Source organism: Formica exsecta, unplaced genomic scaffold (assembly GCF_003651465.1).
Source record: "Formica exsecta isolate Colony F162 unplaced genomic scaffold, ASM365146v1 scaffold15, whole genome shotgun sequence".
In the NCBI taxonomy this organism is placed as follows: Eukaryota; Metazoa; Arthropoda; class Insecta; order Hymenoptera; family Formicidae; genus Formica; species Formica exsecta.
In genome coordinates this window covers 2,970,884-2,998,118 of record NW_021848825.1, presented here as the reverse complement: position 1 = coordinate 2,998,118, position 27,235 = coordinate 2,970,884, and the positions used below count along the sequence as shown (strand labels likewise).

Genomic DNA, 27,235 nt, shown 5'->3' with positions numbered 1-27,235 from the left:
GAATACCAACGAGATCCTTCGAGAAGGTTTCCTGCAAACGACCACATTCGAACGCGTGTCGTGCGCTTCCTCATTGGCAACACACATGTGCGTGGGCTGCGTTTGCACAGCTGTGCGGGAATTTCTTTATCTTGTTATTTGCGAGCACTTCTCTCTGCTGTGCGGTTCATCGATTGGTTCGATGATTCTTTATTAATTCGTCATCAGATCCAAAATAGCTATAATTTTTTTGACGACATTATAAAATGCAAACGTGGCAAAAACGGTGCATTAAAAGGTATAGGTACTCTGTTTATCGAAGGATTTTTTTATACGTGTGTATAAAGTACATACGCAAGTATTTTTGCGTAAAACGACTTCACAGCTGTTTTAATGACGTTAATAAAGCAATCAGAACACGTTAGGTTGCGATAAATGTCTATCGCGTTTTTATTAGATGTAACCAGTCGCTATTTACATCCGACAAAGGTCTTTTCCGACTTCACGCGCCGTGACTAAAGGTGCAGGATTATGCGATATATCCCCACCGAAGATAAGCGCAACCGTGACACCGTTGTTCGGTGTTTTACCTCCACAGGACGCGTCGACACGCATAATCAATTTTTCGATCGTGAAACGACGAAGTAAAGCTTCGTGTCTAGCGCGCAAACCGCATGTCCGCAAAACGATTAGGGAAGAGTCTCGTCAGCGGTGAAATTCGCTCATGAAATATTGATTTACGAAGAGTCTAGCAGCTCACACTCGTACTCTTTGTATCGTCTAGCTCTCTCGCGACGATCGAGACGAGACGGTATTGCCGGTTTCCGGTTACGGCGTAATAGGTCGACCTCTCGATTTACCGCTCGCACACCTTCACCACGCGATTCTACGCGATAACCGACGTGGCAATATATAAATTGTTACGTGTTTCTTACTTATTCAGGTATACATGCAGTTACCAGTAGATTGCATCGATATTCAATTTTATTCCTCTCCATTGCGATATGTAAAATAAAATGATTTCCGTATAAATTTGCATTGTGAGAATATCATAGAAATATGCAATAGATATAAACAGATGAGCGATCAAATTACCCAAGCCGTTGGTCTTTAATTAGTGAAGTAAACAAAAAATATACCGCATATATGCTAAATATGCAATAAATTTATCTCTCATTGATTGCTAAATAAAACTAATTAAAAATGCCGTACATTTTAATTTTTTATTATTAATGCTCCTCTTGAATGAAAAAATGTCATGTTGCTTATACTACTTATACTACTTTTGAGTTTGAAATATTATTATATTTTGCAATAATTGTTTCTCTTTTTCTTTAGAATATTAACGTGAAAATAATGACCCTCCTACTGCAAAGTATATAAAAAGCAATAATTATTTTTACCTCAAGTCATTTGCATAATTTGAATTGGCTTTTTCTATTTTTAGCTACGATTCTAGAGAAAAAATCTTTTTTTGTAACGAAGAAATACGGCTCAAATATAGACAATTCAAATAGTGAATATATATTGAAATATTACTTTAAGAGATTAAATTTTAAATTTTATATTGATCCTAGATTATATTTAATTTCAAAGAGAGTATAAGAACGAATTGATAGCATACATGGTTGCAAAAATCTTTTAATTTTTACTTACAGAACATATAAAATATTAAAATAGTTTCTTCGTTTCCTGTATAATTCTTCTTTTATATAAAAATTTTCTATTAAAAACTAATATAAAGAGACATTTTATCAAGAAAAGATTAAATTGTTTATATTATAGTAATAATATATAAATAAATTCGAAGAAGCAGCTTAGCAATGAAAGCGCGAACGCGTTCGAGGAAACGACTCACAATCAGAGATCACTTTCAAATTGCAGTACTGAGCGACGGGGGGCACGGCGGTGGCGGGGGCGGCGGCGGCAGCAACGGCACGACCAGCTGGGACAAAATCAAGTTGTGCGGCGCGGATTTCTGCGTCCTTGGCAACGGAGGCCACGAGAACCTGGAGCGGCCGCCGGAGTCCGAGATCTATGAAATCTCTTCGATCTACCTTACGTGCGTCATCATTGCGGTAATAATCGTCGCTCTGTTCGTCGATCCTCTTTCCAGGTGAGTCCCGAATATACCGGAACGAAAGTTGTTGCCCGAGGGAGGGGGATGCTAATCGCTCTCGAGAGCGACGCGTTTTTATCGCCTGCCAGGTATCAGCCGACTTAACGATCGTCGTAACATTTCGCGACGGAATTGCGCGTCAGATGAACAAGGACAAGCTGCACGAGCAGCCGTTGTGAAAAAAAAAAACGTTAGAGAGTAGTCGGGGCTGGCGAACCTGATTACCTACTTTTTGGCGTGTCGTCGGTGATGGGAGATAACGCGCCGAATGTTAATCGATCGGATTTACATACATATCTATACGCGCTGGGAGAAATACGTAGAATCGATTTAATCATCATCACATAATTTTTTATACTGCTATTGGAGCATTAATGTCTAATATACGAATAATCCCATCGGTACTGATTGAAGTTTACTTGGAAAATTTTTATCGTCTTCCATTTAAAAGAAGATAAAACCAGGCAAATTGGAAGCTATGTTTTTCTCATATTTTAGAGGGATCATTATTGATCCCTTTATGAAATCATAAATATAAATGTTGCATTCAAAAAGACTGAAAGGAATTGGAGATGAATTCCTTGAATCAATAATTCTTTGATAAAAATTTAAACAAAATTTTGATTTTTGTAAAACGATTCGACATAGCAAATCACAATTATAATTCTGTCCAAAAATATAAAGACACTTAAGAAAGTTTTAATTCCTAATTAATATCTCTATTATTTAATATCTCGTTCTTTAATATCTAGCTATTTAATATCTCTATTTAATATCAAAAGAGGATTTAAATAGAACATCAATATACATATTTAATCCAAGACATAGGCACTAAAATTCTCTCTCAACAGTCGATGTAGAAGAACGTAAAAATTTTAGAGGGACTCTCTCTCTCTCTCTCTCTCTCTCTCTCTCTATCTTTAATTTACGCTGCTTTACAATATGCCGAAGGATACGAGCACTTATGTTGACGCAACGAGCGAGTCCAGAAACTTACCGACTTTTAATAAGTATGGTTCACGCTACGTGTATAACGTTATGCAATCACCACAGCCGGCACATCCTGTCGGATGTACGCTATTTCGCAATCATAAGCAGAGCAATGGTTACGATGATCCCAAAATGGGGGAGGTAGGGGAGAGGAAATTCGGGTTGATGTTTCGCGGATCACGTCTATCAAACTGCGGTTTCGTAATGTCGCAAAAAACATGACACACCGTGAAAATAATTTCAACTCGTTTGTTCACCGTCTTTGAAAAATGACAGGAAAGAAGCGATCGTTTAAAACGTACATGTAACCTTTGGGACCGGATTTTCCAAACGATCTGATAATCCACGTAATGTATAACTATTACGAGCGCAAGTATAATAGCTGCAAGTTGCTTGTATCGCAGAGAGAACGTGAGTCAAACGAGTTGTTACGAGTTTTTACAGACGAGTCAGATGAATTAGATTCTAATCTGTTCCTGGGAAGTACAGTTATGTAAATTGTTCAACTTTATAAATTGTTCAAATTTAAAAGCAACTAAAAAATATTCAAATATTATTTTACGCCACGATTTCTAAAAAATGATGCATCTGTAAATAAACTTCGGTAATTGTGCTCGAGCTTTGCGTAAAGGGATGTATATTTCGCTTTTTTACAGACAGTTGATACTGTGCGAGAACAACGCCCCAGTACTTCAAATCGGGAGGAAAAAGATCTTTCTCGATTGTATTATCGCTTTATATTTAGAACAGCTTGACGAAAACACGACGTGATCGCGCATGACGTCGTCATATATTCATAAAACGACTGTGCGGACGATGACAGTTTGAGCTATGCAATTCATACAGTGCGAAATCACGGATAAAATATATCATTGTCAGTGATCGTGCGCGCCGATAAGGTGGTTTGATGTACGAATAGTACAGGCAGCTTCCTTTGTTACATCCCGCGCATGTCATCTTTCAGTGCATAATTACGGCATGCTCTACCTTCGCAATTAGGCTTCATTGTTGGCTCAACGCGCAATTACAGGCTTCTTTGTGGTGAACAGGTTTCGCGTCCTACTCGCGTAGATCAATGTCGCTGGTAGATACTAATGAAACAAAATATTTTTTTTCTTTCAACTTTCTAGAAGTATTCGAGGAAACATTTAACAAGTTAATCTGCTGATTACTTTGCTCTCATTTGCAAATTGAAAGTAGTCCGATGTTTTGTAGAGTCATCTTGTTTAATCGAATGATTGAACGCTTTGTGTGCGAAATAAGTCTGTTTAGACACATATTATGCAACATATATTTTAAAAAATAGAAATAAATAAAGATTGTATATATAATCTTTTAGCAAAATAACTTATTGTTGGCTAAATTTCTATTTTATTTTAGAGAAAATTTGACAAATTAAAAACTACAATTTTTCGCATAAATATTATATATTTATATACATTTTTAGCGACAATCATTTTTTTTTTGCGTCAATGCGCGTATCCTTGAACATGCTGCAAAGCAGCATAAATATAATCTTTTTACTGGAAAAATATTTGTATTTTTTTACATCGACTATTGAGAGATAATTAACTTAAGATTTACTATGTAATGTTACTTCCCGTGCCCAGCTAATCGCAAAAAATCCAGAGGCATCGATCAGCATAGAAAATTGATAAACCGATTGCTAAGTTGTTCTCTTCTTTTTTTTCTCTCTCTCGACTTTGATATAGGAATTATTAAAATTCTATTTATAATAGATTGTAAAAAAAATATCGCATTGGCATTGATTAGATGAAAGGATTGGCTCGTGAACGTACTTTAAATATACGATGCTGAATAATATCAGCATTGATATATTCAAATATCGTTTATAGAACTGCCGTTTCGTTTCTGCCGTTGGTAAAATCATGCTTTTCGTATTCATCCTGCCACGGGAAGATGCTCAAGGACGCGTTTGTCCGGATGTAAGCAACTCTTAATGATACGTTGTCCGCCAAATTATTATCAGGCCACAGATTAGATTGCAACTCAACATTACAAAATTTTACAAAATACATACTTTGGTTAAATGCACACTACGTCAACTACCCCATTCGTGATTAATACAATTGATCTTCCGTCGCTCAGATAGAAAGATATCTCGCTAATGTAGACGTAACATTAACGACACTTTTATATCGAAGATGGCCGTTATCGTTGACCATAAAATCGCGGAGAGGAAGACCTTCCTGCGCATAGGTCTTGCTTCCTGTCCGCACACTTGGCCGATTCGTTTAATGAATTGTTTTTTATAGACATCTACGATGAAATATACGTTTACATTTTTCTCGTCGTGAGACATCAAGGTTTCATTCAATGTGACCGCCCGGTAAATCAGTCGGTTCGGACTCTCCTTCGTGGAAAGAACAAACGATAGGGTATTATGCTCGCAATTAGATGATAGGTGATAGATACTATCAGACTTATTCCCGGTTGTAATTACGGCGTTACGGTTTTATGGCTTGCGTGACAACAGATTTTCATTGTTTTTGTACACTGCCGCGCAAGATTCTGCAATCTGTTATTGTTTAATTCAATACCTTTGCGATTTTAACGAATACGATTTGTTGTATTCAAATAATGAGTACTATATATTAAAAATTTAAATTTAAATATAATATTTTTTTTATATTTAATTAGGCCAAATTATTATAATATAAATTTTTATAACAGTAATTAATAATATATGATGTAAAAATAAATATAGCTGGACGATATCTTTATATAGTATAACATACGAAATTTCTCGTGGATATAATATCAAGAATTAATGTCAATTAATCAAAATTCTGTCCATTTTTTGACGTATCTGATTTAATTCTTTTACTATCCGTAACTGATAAATATTTTTTGAGATTTTGAACAATTTTATTATGTCCTGCTGGATTTGGACATCCTCTTATTACGCTTGTTTTTTTCATTCTAATGACGAATTCATCCGGAACTCTGTAACTATACTTAGACATCTTTAATTACTGGGAAAATTTACGATGGTCGCTGAGCCGCAGTTCGCGAATTGTTTTTTCGCAAGGCCGTACCTCTTCTAATTTACGTGTGTGTTAGCGCAAGTTTTGATAACGAGAAACTCACAATGCTAGTCTGACGAAAAGAAAACGATGATAAAGCAATGCTCACAGTTGTGCTAGGTATAGGTTGTTTTAGAAATATGTTTTATGATATCTTTAACTATAGATTTTTTTCTACGTTTTGTATTGTTAGTTTATTCTTAGCAAAATTCTATGAAATCATTATTTATTACAATTTCTAATTGTTAGCATTTAATTTAATAAAATATTGATCAAATCTAAAAAAAAATATTATTAAATAACAAAGCTGCATTTAAAATTATTTATTATTTTAGAATTTAACTCACTAAAGTTTTCTTTTTAATTTTAAATTATTTACAATATAAATTAATAAAGTAAAATAAATTTTTTTTTTATATCTTGAATATTGTAGTCAAAAAGAAAATATCGCAGTGAAAGACACTGTAGATATACATTTTATCGTAGTTGCAGTAAAATGAATGTATTTAGGACACACGACGGCACGTACCGATACAACAACTTCCCACTTGCTGCTCGTGTTCTCGCTTAAATCTGCGAGAATAGTACCTCTTCGTTATCGCTCTGAGAGAAACATATTCCTTTTGTTCACAAACGCATATCTGTTATCGCAAATGTAAGAAACGGATCGTGTGTAAATAGCAAATTCGTGCATACCGTTAGAAAAATCGTTTGCTATTCTAGTCATACCTAGCTTTTTATAATTTTATTGCGGATTACTTATATTTTTACACATGATTTATATATATAACATCACACAAATATAAAAAGAAAAAGATAAAATTTACTTGTTAATATTTGTTCAATGCGCTATTTTGTTAATATATTCTTGTATTTTTTCATTAACGATTCTTGGAGCAGATTCTCGTGCCAATGTGAATCAAATTGTCTTCTTTCACTCCTCTTTCCGAGCATTAAAATTTCACGATCGATGATGTTGCGCGTTGCGTAATCCGCGAACCGACGCATCATGGTACGGCGCTGCCGTGCTTCATTCATGCGATCGCTTACGAAGATACGCATCGCCGTTCGATAATCGCCCACGATGAAACGCAGCATGCATAATACCAGTGCAGTTAGAAAAACTGACGTTTCCCCTGCGCTCATATATACATATCTTTTTCCGGTTTGCGCATATGCATGCCGCTAATTTGCTTTTGGTTGTAGATAGATAGACTCATATACCGGGGCACCACAAGGTAAAGATATATATATATATACTTAAATCTTTTTCGATTTCCGATACCAGCCGCTTTGATATTCACCGGTTTCAAACGCGTTGCGTGTTTACTTGCTACATTATAAAATTAACTTTTAATGCATATCAAGATATAACTAGTAATGATAGGTATTTTAATATAATGATAGAGAGGAAAATTCAGATTAAATTAATAGAATAATTAAATAATTTAATTGTGCAGTTGCGCAGTCAATTTACTCTTTATAATGCACACATATTATAGATAAAAGTTGTTAACACACATACATAGATAACTATAATTATTTTAAAAACAAAAATAGATATACATATATTTTGCTGGAAAAGTATGTCGATGTACTAATGTCTTTTAAAAAAAATTGAATTGATAGTTGAAATTAATACATCTCTGTTTTATTTTATGTCACGTCGAAATTATAAGGAATTAATCGCAGAAGATTAATTATCACATATTTTTAAGATATCAATATTTAAATGTAAGATATATGAATATATCCAGTATAAATATTATTCAAATTTATGGCAAAAATTATGATAGAAATGTGGACGCTTTACTTGTTTTCTCTAAATGAAACGCATCATTGGTAACCACTTTAAGAAAACAATGAACCTGTTTAGCGAATACAGCTGCCAGTTTGCCATATAGTAGCTAATGGATCGGTATGGAGCAAGCTTTTATCGGCGCCGATTTTACGCAGGTGAGTTATCGAAATGCTTTTAAATCGCTCTTGTTCCATATTCCTGTCAATATAAACAGATATTAGAAATTTAATTGCAATTTTTATGAGTTCTGATAATTAATTGGAAGAAAGAATAATATTTATATTTATTATATAATATTTAATTTTATCTTTTTAATATATATAATCGATGAAAGTTTAATTTAACACACACATGTATTATGTGCTTGTAATAAGAGCTGCAAAAAGGAATTTTAATTCTTTCTTTTTTTTAGCAAAGAATATCAAATTCTTTACTCTTAAATTTTTAATTTTATGAATTATTTGCACAATTAATAATAATTATCGTCTTTGATATTAAAAAATGATAGAATGCGAGTAAATGAATTTATCACGGTAAATAGATTCGTTCATGGATACTGAAATATACAGCACTTTCTAATGACAGCTGTTGATCGCGCTGTCGTCATATAAATTGATACCGGTCACTCCCTTTCGTGCACATTGTAAACTGCAATCGTTGATAAAACAATGGCATTCCATTTTGCAATCTGGTACATGCTATTTCGTGTATCGATCTTTTATTGCGAGTCACTAGTTCTTCCACGTGTTCTCACAAATCATTGATAAGGAAATGATCGTCCTTGATTTCGTACCAGGATCCGACATTAATGAAGCGCAATGACGTCAACTCAATTTGCCTCTGTAACTATTATCGAGCCGTCATCGAGCAGGAAAGAAACAAAAAATGAGACGAAGAAAAAAGCGGAATTCCATATTCTCGTTTATAGTATTCTGCTTTCTTATTCCCGAGCACGTACCGTCCGGTTCTATTTATGGCGTTAAACCGTGCACGAAGATTTATCGATGCCATTTCAATAGCGTATATCGCTGCGGCCTATGGAAGATGTAATTATTTGTCATGACAAATGGCAGTCTTCGAAAACGATAAAAACTCGATCACAGGAGAAATATTTCATATGAGATAGGACGGATACGTGTCGATACAAAAGAAGAATTGTAGGCTATGCGAAAACGCGGAAAGAACATCCGATTTATTATATTAGAGTTAAAATAATGATTCAACCGCAACACGCAAGTCACATAATTATTTACATTACAGATCTGTTGATCGAACTGTTGATATTTGATGAAAACGCTCAAGTTAACTTCTGACGATTTTCGAAAATTATTAATGAATCAATTGTACTCAATTATTTAGAAGATATTTAGAATGATCCTTTTTGAAGCATATCCTAATTGAATCCCGAGAATCTGCGGGTAACCTACTTTTGAAGAAGGCTACAAAGAAATGTATGATGGAAACCTCTCACAGTCGATCGCCAAGCTCTATAACCGGTTGGTCTCCAAGTAGATTTTCTCTTTTTGTGCGCTTCAACTGGCGCCAGAGTCTACCTTCCCCGATCCGGCCTCGAATCATTGCAAGTCGGGACGACAGTCTTCGTCCTCTTCATCGTCGATAGCAGCAAGTTGATAGCAGTCTTCGACCGTTGCGGGAATAAGTAGACACTTTTCTTTTCGCCGTCATGGAAACTGTCATCAAGATTGCGAATGCGAAGTCGACATAGCTGGTGACGTCGGATCTCTCTAGATCTTTAATCCGTTTCGATCGTCGATCGTGAGGCGAAGATTTGTTGCTCCGGTTCCGCTTTCTGTGGAATTATTTTCAGTTTTTGTTCGATCTTTTATTTCTGTCTTGACAAAGGTTCTGCCTTTTTATGTATAGTGTTATAATCTATCATGTTAAATAATTTGTTACTTAAATTTCTTTATATACTTCAATAACTATTATTTTATTAACAAACTTATTAACGAAAATTTGGTTCTATTTGCGATTAACGATTAGATTTAAAAAATGTCTGTTAGAGTTATTAATTCGTAATATCTATGGAATAAATTAATTTTATTGGTAAAATTTATTTAATTTGATTGCATCTGTGTCATTATTTATTATGTTTATTTATTTATCGGGATATGTGGTACAATTCCAATTTATATGAAAGAGTTACTCTAATAGAAATATATGTATATATAGTTCCAGAAAAAAAGTAAAAGAAAATAATGTAAAATTAAGAACTAAAAATTAACAACGCGTAATCGTACATAAGATTAATTATTTAAATTCTGAAAGAAAAGTAATGAAAATGTCACAAGCATTACAGTACATGTATCGATATCGATAATTAAAAGATTTTATGCAAAAAAAATTTTTGATATTCAATGTAAAAATTTTCCGCGTCATTTGCAAGACAAAAAATAAATATTATTACGGTAAAATTTGCGAGTGTTTATTTTGCTTTTCGCGAGTTTTCTCTTCGATTTTTCTTTACGCACGAGACCTCGCTATAACGACAAGTTGCAATCAATGAAATGCAATAAAAGATCGACCTGAATCAGCGCTAGAACTCGCGCTAGATATAGAACGCTGTTTTTCGATGCGTGACGGCCACGCGAGGACGCATGATCATCCTCCGGAAGCACGTGTTACTGATTACAGATACGAGAGATGCTAGGATCAAATTTGTGTTACCTCTTTCGAGAATGATTTTATTGAAAAGTGATTTATACGTAAAATGTATTGTTGAATATGTGTCGCCAAGAAAATTCTGGTATTAATGGAACATGTATGTCTCATAATCTTTTATTTCGGAGAGATGTGTGTCATATTTACAATCTGTAACAAGGTAAATTGAAAAATTTATTTCAACATACAATCATTTTTAGTGACTCGAAAATTATAATGAGATATGTACAAACCTTTCATTTTATAATTTTTAATTTTTATATATATACAAATATAATTTTTAAATCAGATTTATATTTTAAAATCCAATTAATAATTTATAAAAAATATTAATAAATCTTATGCACATAATAGATTCTACAAAGCAAAATCAATTCTCTTTATTTTAAAATATGAAATTTTTTTTGTGTTATAAATACTTTGGTCTACCACTCTCTGACATCTCCTCGCGCAAAAATATTACACAAAAGCAAACTTTAAAGTATTTAAATTTCCTAAGAATTTTCCGATTTAAGTACCGTTTGCGTATATGGTTTTAGTGGCGCGTGAATCTTTCAGACGGCAATATCACTGGAGATTAGTGCCTTGACCATCACGCGAATTGCGATATAATATTTCCATTCTTTTTTCTTTTTTATTATATTAGGAAAAGAAAAATGATATTATACACTATATTATAAACGTGCAATAATTTTTTGGCATGACATGAAATATTAAATGCCGCTCTTTATAGTGTTGTCAAAAATATGACAGCAAAATAAAGTTTACATTAAATAGGTCTATAAACTTTTTATTTCCTAAAAAATATGAGAGAAATAGAAGTTATGTGTCATTATTCTACTCAGTCATTGATTTATTACGAGTAATGGGAAATGTGAATCGATTCATATGTCGTCCGAGTTCACATTCATGTAATCGCGACACGAAACGATGAATGAATCCGGCTTGGGCACGCGATATCGTTCAATGGCAATGTATACCAGTGGAAGTTTGCTAATTGCGCAATCCATTTCCGTGTGGCTTGCGTCGCACGGACACTGAATAAGCACATGGATGGTACAATCACGATAATAATTAATCTCGGTCGTCATTAATCCACATCCAAGCGAGCGTGTTCTTCCTCTTTGCAAATAGCGGCGCAAAAGTTTGCCGGAAAATCATATGTTCTAAGCGGCAGTCGATCATCATTGTTCATTTGTGTTTCCCGCTCTTTTGTCCATCTGACTCTTGACTTATGCATTACATACAAAATTATGTTTAACGTAAAGCACAACCGCGCTGATTATTAAAATATGATTTTAATAATATAGACGTAGTTACATCAAAATAAAAATTCTGAATAATTTTAAATTTTAATAAGTATATCTGTCTCAGATATAAATGATTTTAATAAACAGAAATGTTAAGTTTAATAAACAGAGATAATTATCCTATTCAACAACAATTTATCAAATTATTAAAAATGTGTAATTCTTCCAAGAAAAGCTAGTAAATAAAAACTCCTTCATTATTGTTAAAACCTATTATTAGATAAGTCTCTCGAATGGCGCAGTTTTGTCTTCCCGGAATCAGATCAATTATCTTGTACATTTATTTTGTTTCCACACGTTCATATCTATCGCAAAAGCTAGGAATAGACTTATTGTGTTCAAATGTAAAATTAAACTAAAGCAATAAATCGCAGAGAACGATAGTATTTTAGCTTCTTGAGAAGACATTTTAATGATCACATAATTCTCAATTGTCTTTCAGGTACGGCGAGAAGCAACGACGGTCGGATAGTCAAGAAATAAGCGGCATTCAATTGCTTTCTGCTACAGCTTACCAGCTAAAAAAGCCTTACCAGCAATTACTGATACCGATCACGGTATGGATCGGTATGGAGCAAGCTTTTATCGGCGCCGATTTTACGCAGGTGAGTTATCGAAATGCTTTTAAATCGCTCTTGTTCCATATTCCTGTCAATATAAACAGATATTAGAAATTTAATTGCAATTTTTATGAGTTCTGATAATTAATTGGAAGAAAGAATAAAGCTGCCAGTTTGCCATATAGTAGCTAACTATGTCGCTGCAATCTAGCAGGCGACATCATTAGGAGAAAGATAATCCTGACCCGCATAATGTTTGCCGCACTGAGGAAGGCGAACCGCAAAACAAGACCGTCGCGGCCGTAAATAAAATTATCGATATATCGACGTGCTACATATATAAGTTAAGTACTTTTCTCTTGTAAAATCAATTTAATCTTGCACAACATGTATGTTACAAATTGAATAATAATAATTCATGCAAAATGCCGCGTTTGTTACTATAATTCTTCCGGAACATAATGTTACTGCTCTTCACACAATTTGTAACTTCTCAATTCAGGCGGATAATAAATATTTAATTAATTATAAATTATATAAATATTTAAGAGATTATATATATAGCAAGTATAAAATATATTATACTTAAGACGAGTAGTTGCATCCATGTAAATTTAGAGAATATTGAATCGATTAGCTAATTGACAAAATACACTTTTGTAATTTAAGAATTTCATTTGTGTGACACACACACAGACACACATGAAAAAAAGGAGAATATTTAATATCAGATCCAGATTAGTTTGATTAACCATATTTGTGTGGCATTATCAATTATCAAACATTTGGTTGAATATTTTCTTTGATTATCCGCAGAGCATCCAAAGAAGATCGCGTTGTTGTCGCGTTATTGTCGCTCTCTCGCTCTCTTTGCTCTTATTGTCGTTCGCCGTAATGGTATTATCGTCCGTGATATCTGCATATTGGATAAGTCTTACGTAAGAGAGGTGAGCGTGTTAGATCCGCACGCAGATTCCAAAACGTCTCGCATTCTGTCGCTATCTTCCACTCGCGTTGCTTCCAAGGTTGAACCATAACGGTTCAGGCCGAGTCTGTACACGTTGGAAAGCCTCGCGAAAATATGCATTCGTAAAAGCACACAGCTGCGGTTGAAAGAGGTGAAAAGGATCACTTATAGGCTATACTATGTATCATGTGAACATTCGCGCGGCCGGATATAAAAAATTGCGCGTGATCGACACAAAAACGCGGAAAATGAAACAGATAATGATAATGAGTAGTGAAGCTTATTCGTAATTGAGCAAAATACCGGTTATGTCCAAATTGCAAACAATTATTCGGCCGTATAAGTGGAAAAACTAGAATTAAGTATAAAAATTATTTTGAGAATTATTTTGTTAGCAATATTGATAATTTCTGCATTATTAATCGAACGGATTATTCATGCTTGTTAGAGGATTAATAGATTAAAAGTTCGCTCAATCGACGTTCGATTAAATACATTTTTCGCCAAGGTCCTCGAACGGATCAAAGAGAGCCACAATACTAACCGGTACCGAGTCCATTGAAAATATTAGTCAGAGAATTCTTGAATTATGTATCTGGATTAACGTGCGGCGATTCTCATCGATATCATATAATTCGCTATCACATCATGATAATTTCTCTTTATTTCGACGAGCATTTACATGCGGAAATACGACTTTGTGGCGCCACCACGAAGAAATCAGCATACGAAAAAAAAAGTAACGTCTACAGTAATAATTCGTTTTTAACCAGGTATATGTCTGACAATGAGACGAACGATCAGCCCGTCATCTGTCACGGTCGTTTGTCAAGTTGTTAATACATGCGTGATTAACGACAAGACGCGATTCAAAAGCAATACGAAGCAGTTATGTAGATTACCGCGGAAGATATGTTACCCGTTTTCATGCCTTCTTTTGTCTGAAGAGATACATCTGAGGTATACCTGTCTTTGCAAGTGTCGATTTGCACCACGTTCTCCGCGGATCTAGACGGTGGCCGTGGCTTCAGCCGGGCCCAGAAATACTGCAAACGTGTTCTCAGGAATGTCGTCCTCCGGGGTGGAGAATATTCGCTGAGCTGTCGAGCGTTTAGCGGCACAATCGAGAGATTTACTTTGTGAATTTACCGACAAGGCACCGGCTGTATTGCTATACCATCTCGGGCCCCTAACATGTCGCGGGTCCTTAGGACGATTTATGTCTATCTGGTTTGTCAGCTAAATTTAGCATCGGGATTCTATTCGTCGGATTTTTTCGCGGTATGTACGAGAATGCCTCTCATTCCCCTGCCACATTCATATTAATTTTACGATGTACGATATAGACCTTCAAGATACATTGCTTGTATTTATTTTCTTTTAAGTTATACCCCGTACTTCCTTTTATTACAAACCTTTCATTTTATAATTTTTAATTTTTATATATATACAAATATAATTTGGAGAGATGTGTGTCATATTTACAATCTGTAACAAGGTAAATTGAAAAATTTATTTCAACATACAATCATTTTTAGTGACTCGAAAATTATAATGAGATATGTACGTATATCTTTTTCATTAGATATAAAAAGTTTATTATAAATAAACGAGACATATATACCATGTATATTGTATGTCCTGTGTTGTACAATTATGCGGGCATTAAAATCTCGAAGCTTTGAGTGCAATCGATCTCAACAAGTACGCGAACAAAACCATAAATAGTTTTTTATCTATTTGTCTATAAATATGAAAGTAAATATTAATTGTAAAATTAATGGTATATATATATATGTTTTTAATTTCGCAATTTGGTGTTATATTAATACGGACAATTCGAACGGTTAATTTTTTAACAATTGCATTAAAGACAGAAAAATGTAAACCAAGATGCATGTTAAATTATTGTTTAAATTAGAACTTTTATCAAGAATAGATTAAAAGAGAAAGTACTATAAACTATGACAAAAAATCAAAAGAGAAAAATAAACAATTTTCTACAATATTGCTTTAAAAGCAATCTGTTTTTTGCACTTGCATAAAATAATTTTTCTAAATATATGTAGCTACTAAGAAATATAAAATTAAGCTTTTCCAACATCAGATACATTACAAATTGATAGAAAAATGTTTAGTATATATTTTAGGAGAAGATTTGTGTATTTGTCGCATGCGTGTATATATGAAACTGGAAAGCTATAGCACACTATATTGAAATATAATTAGCTAAAAATAATAATGAAGAAACATTAGAATGTATGTTACAAAAGAAAATGATTAAACATATCTCCCCACGTACGCATGATAGTTATATGTACTAGATTTAGAAAGTAAATATACATTAATTAGAGATATATGTTTGTTTGCTATGAAAGCGAAACAAGAAAAACGAAATAAAAAAAGGAAGAGATATATAATAAAGAAATAAATTTTTCTTTAAAAACTTTTTCATCTGGAAATGTATGTGTCTGACATACGAGCAAGAATATTATTAAACAAGGAGATATACATATATTTGAAAGCAGGATATAACGTGATACTTATTCACGCACAGTATAAGGAATGTAATTAATAGCTGCTCTAAGTCGTAATGAAGAAAAAAACCGTGGCAGTAATCATACCAGGCTGTATGCTATTTTGCTCAATTGAAAAGATGGATTTGCGTAATTTGTATGCTGTCTAGCCGGTAATCGATCCGCCCAACAATATACTATATCTTTACGTTTTCTCGGATATTACTAATATGGTATCTCGCAAAAACACGTCTCAGATCAGCGTTTAGTTTTTACATTACAATCGCGATCAAACTACGGCAATTTTAACGGATCATCTTTTTCACTTTATCTTTTCTTGTCTCTGAAGGCTGCCGGCTGGATTTCCAGCTATATTTTTTGTTTTAAAATGATGCCAGTTGAAAATATTTGTCTCATTTGGAAAACTATATTCGTGACAATAGAAGCTTGGACTTAGTTTAGGCTTTTGGATATAATTATGCTTAAATTTTTTTAAGAAAATACTGAAAATATTATCTAATTTGTACGAATTACTCTTTCATTCAAAAATAGGTCTATTTTAATGATAGAATAATCGAAAATTAGGTACATTCTTCAGAACTTTTAGATACTGTTCATTGACAATCTCCATCGAAGCTACAGAAACGTAAGTTTCACGTAAGAGGCTAGAATTAATCGAGGAAGGTCGTGCATCGGGTAAACCCCCTCGTTATTAAACGACCCTGCATTATGACAAAAAGTGCTTCGGGCTAACGAGTTGCGACTCGTTTAAAACTGGTTCGCCGACAGGTCGTACGACGTCTTCGACTCTGGTGAGACGGGTAATTGGGCAATTAAACGCGCGCAAAGAGAAATTAGATGAAAAAAGAAAGAGAGAAAGAGAAAAAAGAAGAGGGAAGAGGAGGTTGCAGACTTTGCTGAGTCAGCTGAGTGGCGCTGGACTTGTTATAAATAGCCCCGCGAGCTTATTCTCGCGCCGATCCGGCGATACCGGACTTTCATACCTGAAATTCCATGTACCAGTATTTCTTTTACACGTGCACCGGATTGCGTGCACGCATACGCGTACACGTGTCGGACTCGCTTCGTTCTTCGATATAGTGAATGCCTCGGGGCATTATGTATATATAAGCCCATTCAAATGCCCGGATGTTGTCAGGTCGAGAATCACACCGAAGTATTGAAGGAATGCGACGATACGACAACCCATAGAACACAATGAAACCATAGATACGGTTGACTTGGAACTTGCGCCGAAGGAATTTTTAGTTATTAATTGTGGACTGATACGGCTGTTTAAGAATGAAAACTCAGCAAAATTCTTTAAATTTCAACTCAGTAAATTTCTTTAATTCATTCCAAATTTCTGTTTTGTATACAATTTTGAATATCGGTAAAAATTCTATTTAATGCTTGTATATATAAATAAGAGAGAGAAAGAGAATAAATAACATAAAAATAATCACCATTATAAGATGTGAAGGTTTACCAAGTGCTAATTTGTCCCATTCTCAAAAATATTCAAATTTAGAATTTTTTTCCAATGACAAAACGTTGTGTGCGCATTTAAAACATATTTTTGGTTTAAAACGTACATTATTTAATATATATGTCATATCAACATCACGTTTTTCTGAATTTATTGCGTCTTTCGCGGAAAATATATTCTCCGTATCACTACAAGTATATAAATACAGTTATTAAATATATATATAGCACTGTATCAATCACGTTTTTTTTTTATTTATTGCTTTGTCCGGAAAATATACGCCGTATCACGAGAAATGACCTAATATTTACGTACTAATTTATCAGCAATACATTTTATCGTTTACGTTGGACAGAAGTATTCATTCGTTTATCCGTCGTATATTGATTGAGATGTCTTCGAAGAGATTCACTCATTGTACTGTATCTTAATAAGATAGCTGTTCGCCTTGAGCTACAGGATGACATAATATAATATGCGCCATGTTTATATGTATATGGAAATGGAAATACTCAAATACATGCGTAATACAAAGAAATTTGCTAAGTAAATAGATATGACTATGATTGATGTGATTGAAATGATTTTTTTATTTGTAATCAATGAAAGTCATAAGACATTTTTATGAGTCAGTATTAAAACTGCCGATGCTTATAATGCTCATCTCTTAAACAAACATGCGTTAATCTCTTTATTAATTGCGCGCGTCTTTCATGGTTCGAGATTAATACATTTGGCAATATAAAATATTCGAGGAAGAGTGCGAGGCCTGCATTTTGCGAAAGATAATCATGTAAATATTTCACATGCCGCTGCTTTATACTCAATTTTTATAGAAGAACGTATAATCAGTCAGAGTTCTTTTGCAGTGTTAGAGAACACATTTTGTGATGTATTTATGTAGAATATAATATATCTAAAAAAATTAATAACTGTATGTAATGTTTATATATGAAGAATTAAATATTTTTCAAAATTTGTCGCGTTTAGAATTGGTGAATAAATATTTTACAGCTTCTAAATCGAATTTAATCGATGCAGTAGGTATATGATTAATGATAGATATGTCAATGAACAATTATTCTTGAATCATCAGTATTTTGCGCATCGATTATTTTTGGCGCGAATATACGGCAAATCTCACATCCAATGTAACATGTACATTAGTATGCAACTTCTTATTTAATATTCTATAAAATACATATGATTATCAATTTTTATTTTTAATTATTACCAATCATTAACAATCATTATCTTGTTTAAACGGAAAAAAAACATATAGTCAGATATCCTGTGATGTAGTATAAAAAAAGAGCGTATCCTTGTAATGCTCTCCATTCAAGGACATGCGTTTCGGAATCTCAGTATAGTGTATCCGCAAAATGGTACCTTAAGTGTTATAATGAATTTAAATGAAGAAAAAAACACGTTTAAATACAATTAAAGAATTCAAGATGAAAAAGCTCGCTCTCAGTCTGTCGTTACATTGTGTTAAAATTTGATGATTGATGGGATTATAATTGCAAGATAGCGTTGATATACACATACGAAAGCAGATTGACATCAGCTTCTCTTATAGAACAAGGGCATCAATTCATTCAATATGTAGAATGCGCACAGAAAAAAATAAATTTGGTATTTTTCTACCTGTGAAACGCTTAATAGCGTATTATATGGAGAGAGACTGAAATGAAAGCCATTGTGTTCCAATTCTTGATCAGCAATCTTCTAATTTATCAGCAATCTTCAACGCGCAAAAAAAGAAAGAGAGAGAGTTCAATGGATTCGGAATGCCATAGATCATCTTTGACGAATTAAAAAAAGAAGTATTAAATCGAATTCTTTTGTGTCTTTCCAGGCGTACATCTCCTGCGCTCTAGGTGTCCACAGAGTCGGCTACGTCATGATCTGCTTCGGGGTGGTCAATGCCGGCTGTTCGTTGCTATTCGGCTCGTTAATGAAATTCGTCGGCAGACAGCCGCTGATGGCTCTGGGCGCCATCGTTCATGCCTCCCTCGTAGTCGTCCTTCTCATGTGGAAGCCGCATCCTGATAATCCTTACATTTTTTATTCGGTCTCGGGTCTGTGGGGCGTGGGTGATGCCGTGTGGCAAACGCAGGTCAACGGTGAGTATTTATTATATTTTATATGTTAATGTTAGTATAAATGTTGCAAATTAAAAAAAATATAAAGAGAAATTTATGTATGATACAATAAAATAGATAGTGCATTGCTAGGATAGTTTTTCAGAATTAATATTTTCGATATGTCAATTTTATAGCAGTCACTTTAACTACTGAAGTAATCAAACGCCGCACAAAATATTACGTGATGGACGTTATTAATCATATGGCTTGCAGGTTATTATACGCGCAATCGAATATAATAAATCGAACGATATTTCGTTACGTCATAGACAGGCTAAAAGATTATTCGGATTAATATTAGATTGAAGTTCATAACGTGTTGTGCTATTATTCGCATAATCGAGGATATAATGAAGCAAACGCTATATCGTTATAACATACCAGGGAACCAAACAAAATTATTTAAATTATTTTATCCCATTATTATCGGATTTGAAGTCCGTAATACGATGAGAGATAGGCAAATCAATTTTGGAGGCACGGATTTGTCTAACAGTCTCTCTTTTTTGTCGTTTCAAAAAAACTAAATTTTTGTTATAAGTGACTGGTCCGTCCAAGACCGGCTACATTCCATATTTGTTTTATTCACAATCAACCCGGATATTGATGGATCAGACAAATACTTGACAGCCACTCTTAACACATTCGTGACAAAAAAATAATATTAGTCTGGAAATAAGTTACTTCTCATTAATATTAACGTTCTTACTAAATTAGAGGGTCATTGATCTATTCAGTTTGGGAAAAGAGAATTCATAACAAACATAAAATCATCGATTATAATATTTTGCATTACGTAAGCGTTAATTTGTCTGCGATTTTTTACGGATATTATAAGAAAAGTACCCTTTTTTATATAGCAATCGCTCATCATTGATAAGACAGATACATAGGTAGAAGATTCGATGATGTAATCTATAAAAACTCAATCGTAACAGAGAGGAAGTAATAAATAGCGAATTACTAAACAGCTAAATTACTTTTCGATAACTAGCGACTGGTAATAATGTAATTTTCTTTATATTAGTTTGCACATGCCGCCGCCATATAATCAGTTGGATTAATAAAAAGTCATATGATTAAATGCTTTGCTAAAGTAGTGCCTGGAGGAATTGATTAAAAATGATAATACATAGAAAGAGTGATAATTTCGTGACACATAAAATTGAAGTATACATTATACGCAATATCATTATCTCATCATCGTAATATCAAATATTCTTATATAGATCTCAAATAGAGCAATAAACATTGACCGTCGTAGAACTGGACGGTCATTGATATTTAAAATCCAGATAAGAATTTAACGTTACGTTGACGTGATGGTGACATTACGGATAATATGATATAAAGAGGACATTACATATCATCGATGTCCGTTTATATATATTCTCGATAAAGACATTAGAAAAAGAGACCTCTTTCTCTTTCTTTCGCAAAAAATTTATTTACGTGAAACCAAGCAAATATTGATATATACATATATTACTTATTACAGCGTTAACGGAAGACGATGATTCTGACCTTTGTGCTGATTAGATCATGCCCAAAAATGTTCTCGAAGATAATACACACCCACACATACATACACACACATAGGTTGCAAAACAAACTACTCAATACTAATTTTTCGTAATTAATTTTCCATTAATTTGTTTGGTTGTGGTTAGCAAATAAAAAAAAATCCATACTAGTTATTATATAAATATGATACGCTTTTTAGATTTTCCATGTCATTAGAGCAAAATCATTACCACTCTTTTATTTCGAGATGAAAAAAAAGAATATTCAAGTGGCATCAGTAATTCAATTTTAATTTAATTTTTGCTCGTTCGTAACTGCAGTTTTCACATGTAACAAACAACCAAATGACACACAGCAGGCTTGTCTTTATATACGTAATTAGAACTTCTGCAATTATACGAATGGAAAAGCGAGTCTCGGGCATTTCTTTTCTGCCTTACTGTGTAGTTCTTGCGAGATTAATCGCTTTACGATTCTCGTTCGAGTCTCGAGCATCTCGAGGTTTTGCAGAAACCGATATGCAAATCAATCTATCCAGCTACTTGTACATTAAAGCACACAGTATAGACAGCTGCATTTACTTCGTATCCGGCTTTGTCGGAATAATTGCGTGCATTGCGCGTGCACCGTGTGAATTTCTAATTTCAACGTATTATTATAGATAATTAGCAATCACGCATGCGATATCATTATTTAAAAAAAGTTTTTTAATATTCTTTCAAGTCTCTCTAAAAACATATTGCGGAACAATCTCGAATTACACCAATTATGGATGGAAAATTTTTTTTCTGTCGTACGTCGGCAGCTTACGAAAATAACAAGTTATTATTACGCAAGACTTGATGAAGATTAAATTGGAAAATTCCATTTGTCAAGTTTCAGCTGTGTAAATGGGGCATTCCCTTAAATTTAAATATAGATATCTTTAGCGATTAAAACTATTCCTATATCATAGATTAATATATACCTCGCATATGTTCCGTTTTTTTCCCATAAATTTTTCTTATCTCTTTTGTTATTTTCTAATGTAATATCGCAAATTGTCAGCAACGTTATATACTTTCTGATGGCGCATCTAAGAGAGTGTCGGTGGGTCAAGGATTCGATTCTTAACAAAACGCGATACCTGCGGGCTTGTTAATTTGCCATCGGACGAGCCGCGATGATGAGTCTTAAGGCGCCGACCTCGATATATGCATCTCGATACATGGTTGCATCCATATGCGTTACCGCAAATTGCGTACTGTCACTGTGAATCTGATAAATGCAGCTGCCAAATCGTTCCGCAACAAACAATACATCTTTCGATGTTAGCTAAGCGCGAATCACATGAATTTCCTAATAAATAGAGAAAGTAAGAGAAAGAGTTTCGCAATATTTGAATATATTGCATCGCAGAGTTTGTGTCTCGATATTATCTTTAGAGATCAATATGTATAATGTAATCATATAAAAAATTTAACGCTCGTAAAAATAATTTTAACATCTTTTTATTAACAAAAGTCTCTGATTTTTCTCGCGGATGAATATTTCTCTTAGACTAAATCATTTTTATCAATCTTTCTTATCATCGAACCTCGTGCGATTAATTTATTTTTACAGGACTCTATGGCACGCTGTTCAGACGCAACAAGGAGGCGGCCTTCTCAAACTACAGGCTATGGGAGAGCGCCGGTTTTGTGATCGCCTACGCGTACAGTACGCATCTCTGTGCTCGTATGAAGCTGTACGTGATGCTGACGGTGCTGATCATCGGCACCATAGGCTACATCATTGTCGAATTGCTGCACAGGCGCAAGCAGCGACGGCTCAAAGCAATCGCCGAAGATCCGAAGGCCGCCCAGATCGAGGCGAATCAGCCGGAGGAGACCGACGACGAGAAGGACGACCTCGACGACGAGATCACAATCACCCACCTGTGAGTGATCTGCGCCATCGACGTAATCGTTCCTCGTTAAAAGTACTATCCGCGCTCGCGGCTCTTTCTCGTCTCGTCGACGAGAAAGTCGAGACGACGGTAGCCGGAAAACGACAATCGATTGATTTCGCGGATATCCTTTCTTCCGCTATATCCGACGAAATCTAACATCCTATCAATCCCCTCATTCTCGTTTCTCAGTCCTTCGAACCTCGGATAGACCCGCGCCGTCCAATCGGTGCGCAACTCTACGTTTTTCCTGTTGACGATAAAAAGTCAAAGTCGAGATGCAACTTCAGAAGAACGGTGGGTATGCGCACGCCTTCCACGATGAAGTGGAAATGCCGAATGTCGACTTCATCTCACGGGACGCTTTCCTTCAAGGAAATACCGGAAATGTAACGCGTATCCAGACCGTAATCTGACTTCTATCTTCTTCGGCGACATCGGAACGAGTTGATAGTCGATAAGTAATACACTTATCAATACTTGTGGTGCTAAAAAAACGCGCATGATGACGTATAATTCGCTCTCATGCTACTAGGAACATAGGACTTTCGCTACCGTTACTAGAAGCTCTTGAATTGACACCGACAAGAAGGATCATCTCAATGACAACGTTCTCATTTTATGTCTTCGTCATGGTTCGTAGAGTGAAAAGTGCATTTTGTTAATACCGCCGGTACCGGCGCCGATTTAAATAATCTAGTGATCTTTACAAATTAATTATATATACGAATTTTTTTATTATAAATACTTAATCGAATTTGTAAAGATTACTATGTTATACTTTGTACCCCTAAATGAGAATGCATGTTGACATATTATATACATGTGTATAGTTTGTAACTAATGGAAATTGGCGTGAGATTCGACGAAATTCGTCATTTATTCGAGAAAGAATGCTCTATACTCTCGCTCGAATTTACAATACTCTTGTTTAAAAAAAGTAAAACAATTGTTATAAGAAAGGCGTTCTTAATAAAGAAATATCATTGTTATTGATTACATCGGAATTCCTTGTTTTTTTCTTGAGAGTGAAGCAAGTGAGATGTCAATATGGATCTGTACATTAAAACAGTATTCTTTTTTTTTTTATCAAAAATAGACAAATCAAAAAGGATGGACAAAGTTTCATTCTACGCGAAATTAAATTGCTAATCTTCAAAATTCTAAATTATGTTTTGTGTTTTGTTTTTGACTAGCTTACATATAAATATCTTTCTTCAGTATATTTTATTTTCTCTTTCTGTTTCATGTATAAAAGGAGAGAGAAATGTATTTTAATTAAACGTATAAAAATGTATAGAAATGTATATAAAAATGTAATTTTTTACAGGCAGCAATTTCAAAGCAATTTTTTTTTTATTCCGATATTTGAGTCATATCATAGTAGTTAAAAATTTTACAGAATAAGAACACATTCCAATTTTATCATTCAATCTATTTTTTTCGAGAATCTTATCTCGCGCCACTTTTCATTCTCCCTTAGAGCGCAAGAAACATATCAAGCTACTACAGGTAAACACCATAAGTCGTTTGAATGCATGCGTGTGCATCGCACTTTCCGTCCTATCATACTTTACTACACGGTAGCTCAAGAGTCTACGATGTAAACTTAGGATACGGATGCAATCCTCTAGAGAGATCTGTTCTTACGAAAAAGTCATCTATTGATAGAATGGTGATTATTTCTTTGATTAAAAATAAAAACGCGAGACTATATATAAAATGTAAATTTAATTTTTCAATTCTTTATATCTCTGTGCGAAGGAAGGAATTATAAGAATTATATCATATACGCGACGCAAAAAGCGTACGTATCTTATTGTTCTTGGAAGAATAATCAGTACGTGAGAATATTAAAAACTCATCGTATCTCTATATCATCAGAGCAAATTTTGCAAAGTTACGCGAATATTTCTTGTGTGTAAATATACTCTGACTAATATACTTCAGTTTATATAATTCCTACCGAGCATTCCGCTGCGTAAAGAAGTGACATATGACGGAGACTGAAAAAAAATTTTTCGTTGCTAAAAAGAATAAATATCTTTTCTTACAATCGAATAATTTTGTTGAATACTGATTAATGTTTCAATATTTTTAATATGGTATCTGTCAGTTCAATATTATTGCTTGTGAACTTTTTGAGCATTCAACGTAGTGATTTGTAATAATCTCCTACAGTTTTCAAAACAGATAAAAAACAATGTTTTATTTTTCTCATCCTTTTATGTAGGAAAATTTCAGGCATGATTTAGACAAGTTTCGCGAAGCTTTTCCACGTAAAGATCGAGACTATTTTATGTAACCGACGCGTTATAAAACTAAATATTTTACGTTAATTTCCGTCAATTATTGCACAACATAATGGATTAATTGTACGCTGCTCTTATCAACCTTCGCGTATTTATTGCACGTGCTGTCGGAGATTCGTGCGATAAACCGAATACATTTTAATGTTTCCACGGACGAGTGAACGATTATCTTTTTTTCGCAACAGTACAATGACCAGAACGGAGACAAGAAACCAAAGACAGGAAACTCACAAGAATCCTGTCTTCTGGATGGGAGACCTAACCCGCGGTACTATTATAATTCATCCGATCGACATCGCGTTGGTTTGAAGTTACTTCAACGAGAGCTCCGCGTTCCACGTCCGTCTCTTTCTCGTTTTCGTTTTATTATTATTCGTTCATTTCTTCTCTTGTTGTTCGTTTTCCATTTTGTTGGCAAGAACTCGTCTTGCCAACGCGATATCATGATGTTCTCCTCGATCAGCATCGCTATCGCGAAAAAAACCCCATGATGACGCTATTGGAAGCTGCGCGACAAGAATGGAACGCGCGGCGTTTAACGGTGCTCGTTTTGTTCGCTTTTTGCTGGCTGGATTCTACGCACATCGCCAATCCTCTCTCTTCTCATCTCGCCTTTTTTTCCCTCTCTCGCCTTCTCAATGCCGCGGAAAGTTATTATACTTCTCGACGGGGTTTTTAATCCTACCCTATCGTTATATCCCTCTTGCCTCCATGATGTCGCAGCGGATTCCTCATCTCCATTCCGCGAGAAATTTCTCACTGTAAAATCTCGAAATTGGAATAAACGTAAATGATGGCAAGATCGATATTAATCATGCTAAATAAAATCAGAGGACTAATCTTGTAAATTTCACGTTAAAATGACCTTAGATGTTTCATTCACCAATACATTGTTACATATTATACTCAAAGTGTAATGAAGTAATCACTATTTTATCAAACCGAGATATCGAGGATTCGGGGAAAAAAACCTTTCTCCAGTGTGTAAATACAAAATAAATGATAGCTTATATAAAATAATTCGAGACATTTGTGTCAGAGAGTGATACGTTCTATCGTGCGAATCGAAATACACATTATGTATGCCGTATTATACATTAGGGATATCTGGTTTCGTAGTCGCACCAAGAATGTACGTTTCCTGTATCACTGAAACTGTGCTCTATTTTCTCTTTATTGTATCGCGAACATTGTAGATTTAAATAGCTCAAGTTATGTAGTGTAGTAGCTGCGGATGAGAATGGGATTAGTAATTGAATCGGGTTAGCGTTAAACTCGTTTAATGAAAGTATAGTGATAGCGTATATAGGTAACTGCTTTCTAGCGATTAGAAAAATTGTGCCTCATTTGAAATCCGATTCGCTCTGCAATCCGATTTCATCCGTGGTTGCTATACATATTAATATTGCAATTAAATACATATGTATAGCCTTACGGTACGAAAACAAATAATAGAGAAATTAAACATCAAAAGAGTTTGAGACGCAAAGGGCAGCAGCTTGCCCGGAATATTTGCGTGTATTTTTCGAAGGGAATACCAGTTTTTTTTTGTTGAACTTTAAAGGGATTCACACGAATCACAGTTTGCACCTTAAATGCATTGATAAAAAGACATGGTTTAACGGGGACCACGATCTAACATATATTTTTAAGCCTGCGAGATTAGACTTCCTAGATTTTACTGAAAAGTATTCAGAGAGATATATCTATATATATTTGTTTAGAAGATAAAAAATGTATACAAAGATGTCCGAACTAACAGCATTGGGACCATTTTGATTTGCGTACTTTTTGCTCTTATTGAGATTTGTAAATATTAATTTTAGTATTAATCGTTAGGTATATAATTATGCAGAGAGGGAAAG

General features: G+C 34.2%; 1 protein-coding gene across 1 annotated transcript in view; it reads left to right on the top strand.

Annotated features, from left to right (window-relative positions):
* LOC115232773 (UNC93-like protein) overlaps positions 1–27,229 on the top strand; it is a 49,319-nt gene extending 22,090 nt beyond the window's left edge. Inside the window, exons 3-7 of the mRNA XM_029802850.1 lie at positions 1,864–2,095; positions 12,371–12,533; positions 19,319–19,586; positions 22,734–23,049; positions 23,251–27,229. Of these exons, the coding sequence (XP_029658710.1) occupies positions 1,864–2,095; positions 12,371–12,533; positions 19,319–19,586; positions 22,734–23,049; positions 23,251–23,269 (998 nt within the window). The 3' untranslated portion in view covers positions 23,270–27,229. The remainder of the gene's footprint in view (positions 1–1,863; positions 2,096–12,370; positions 12,534–19,318; positions 19,587–22,733; positions 23,050–23,250) is intronic.
* The last annotated feature ends 6 nt before the right edge of the window (positions 27,230–27,235 follow it).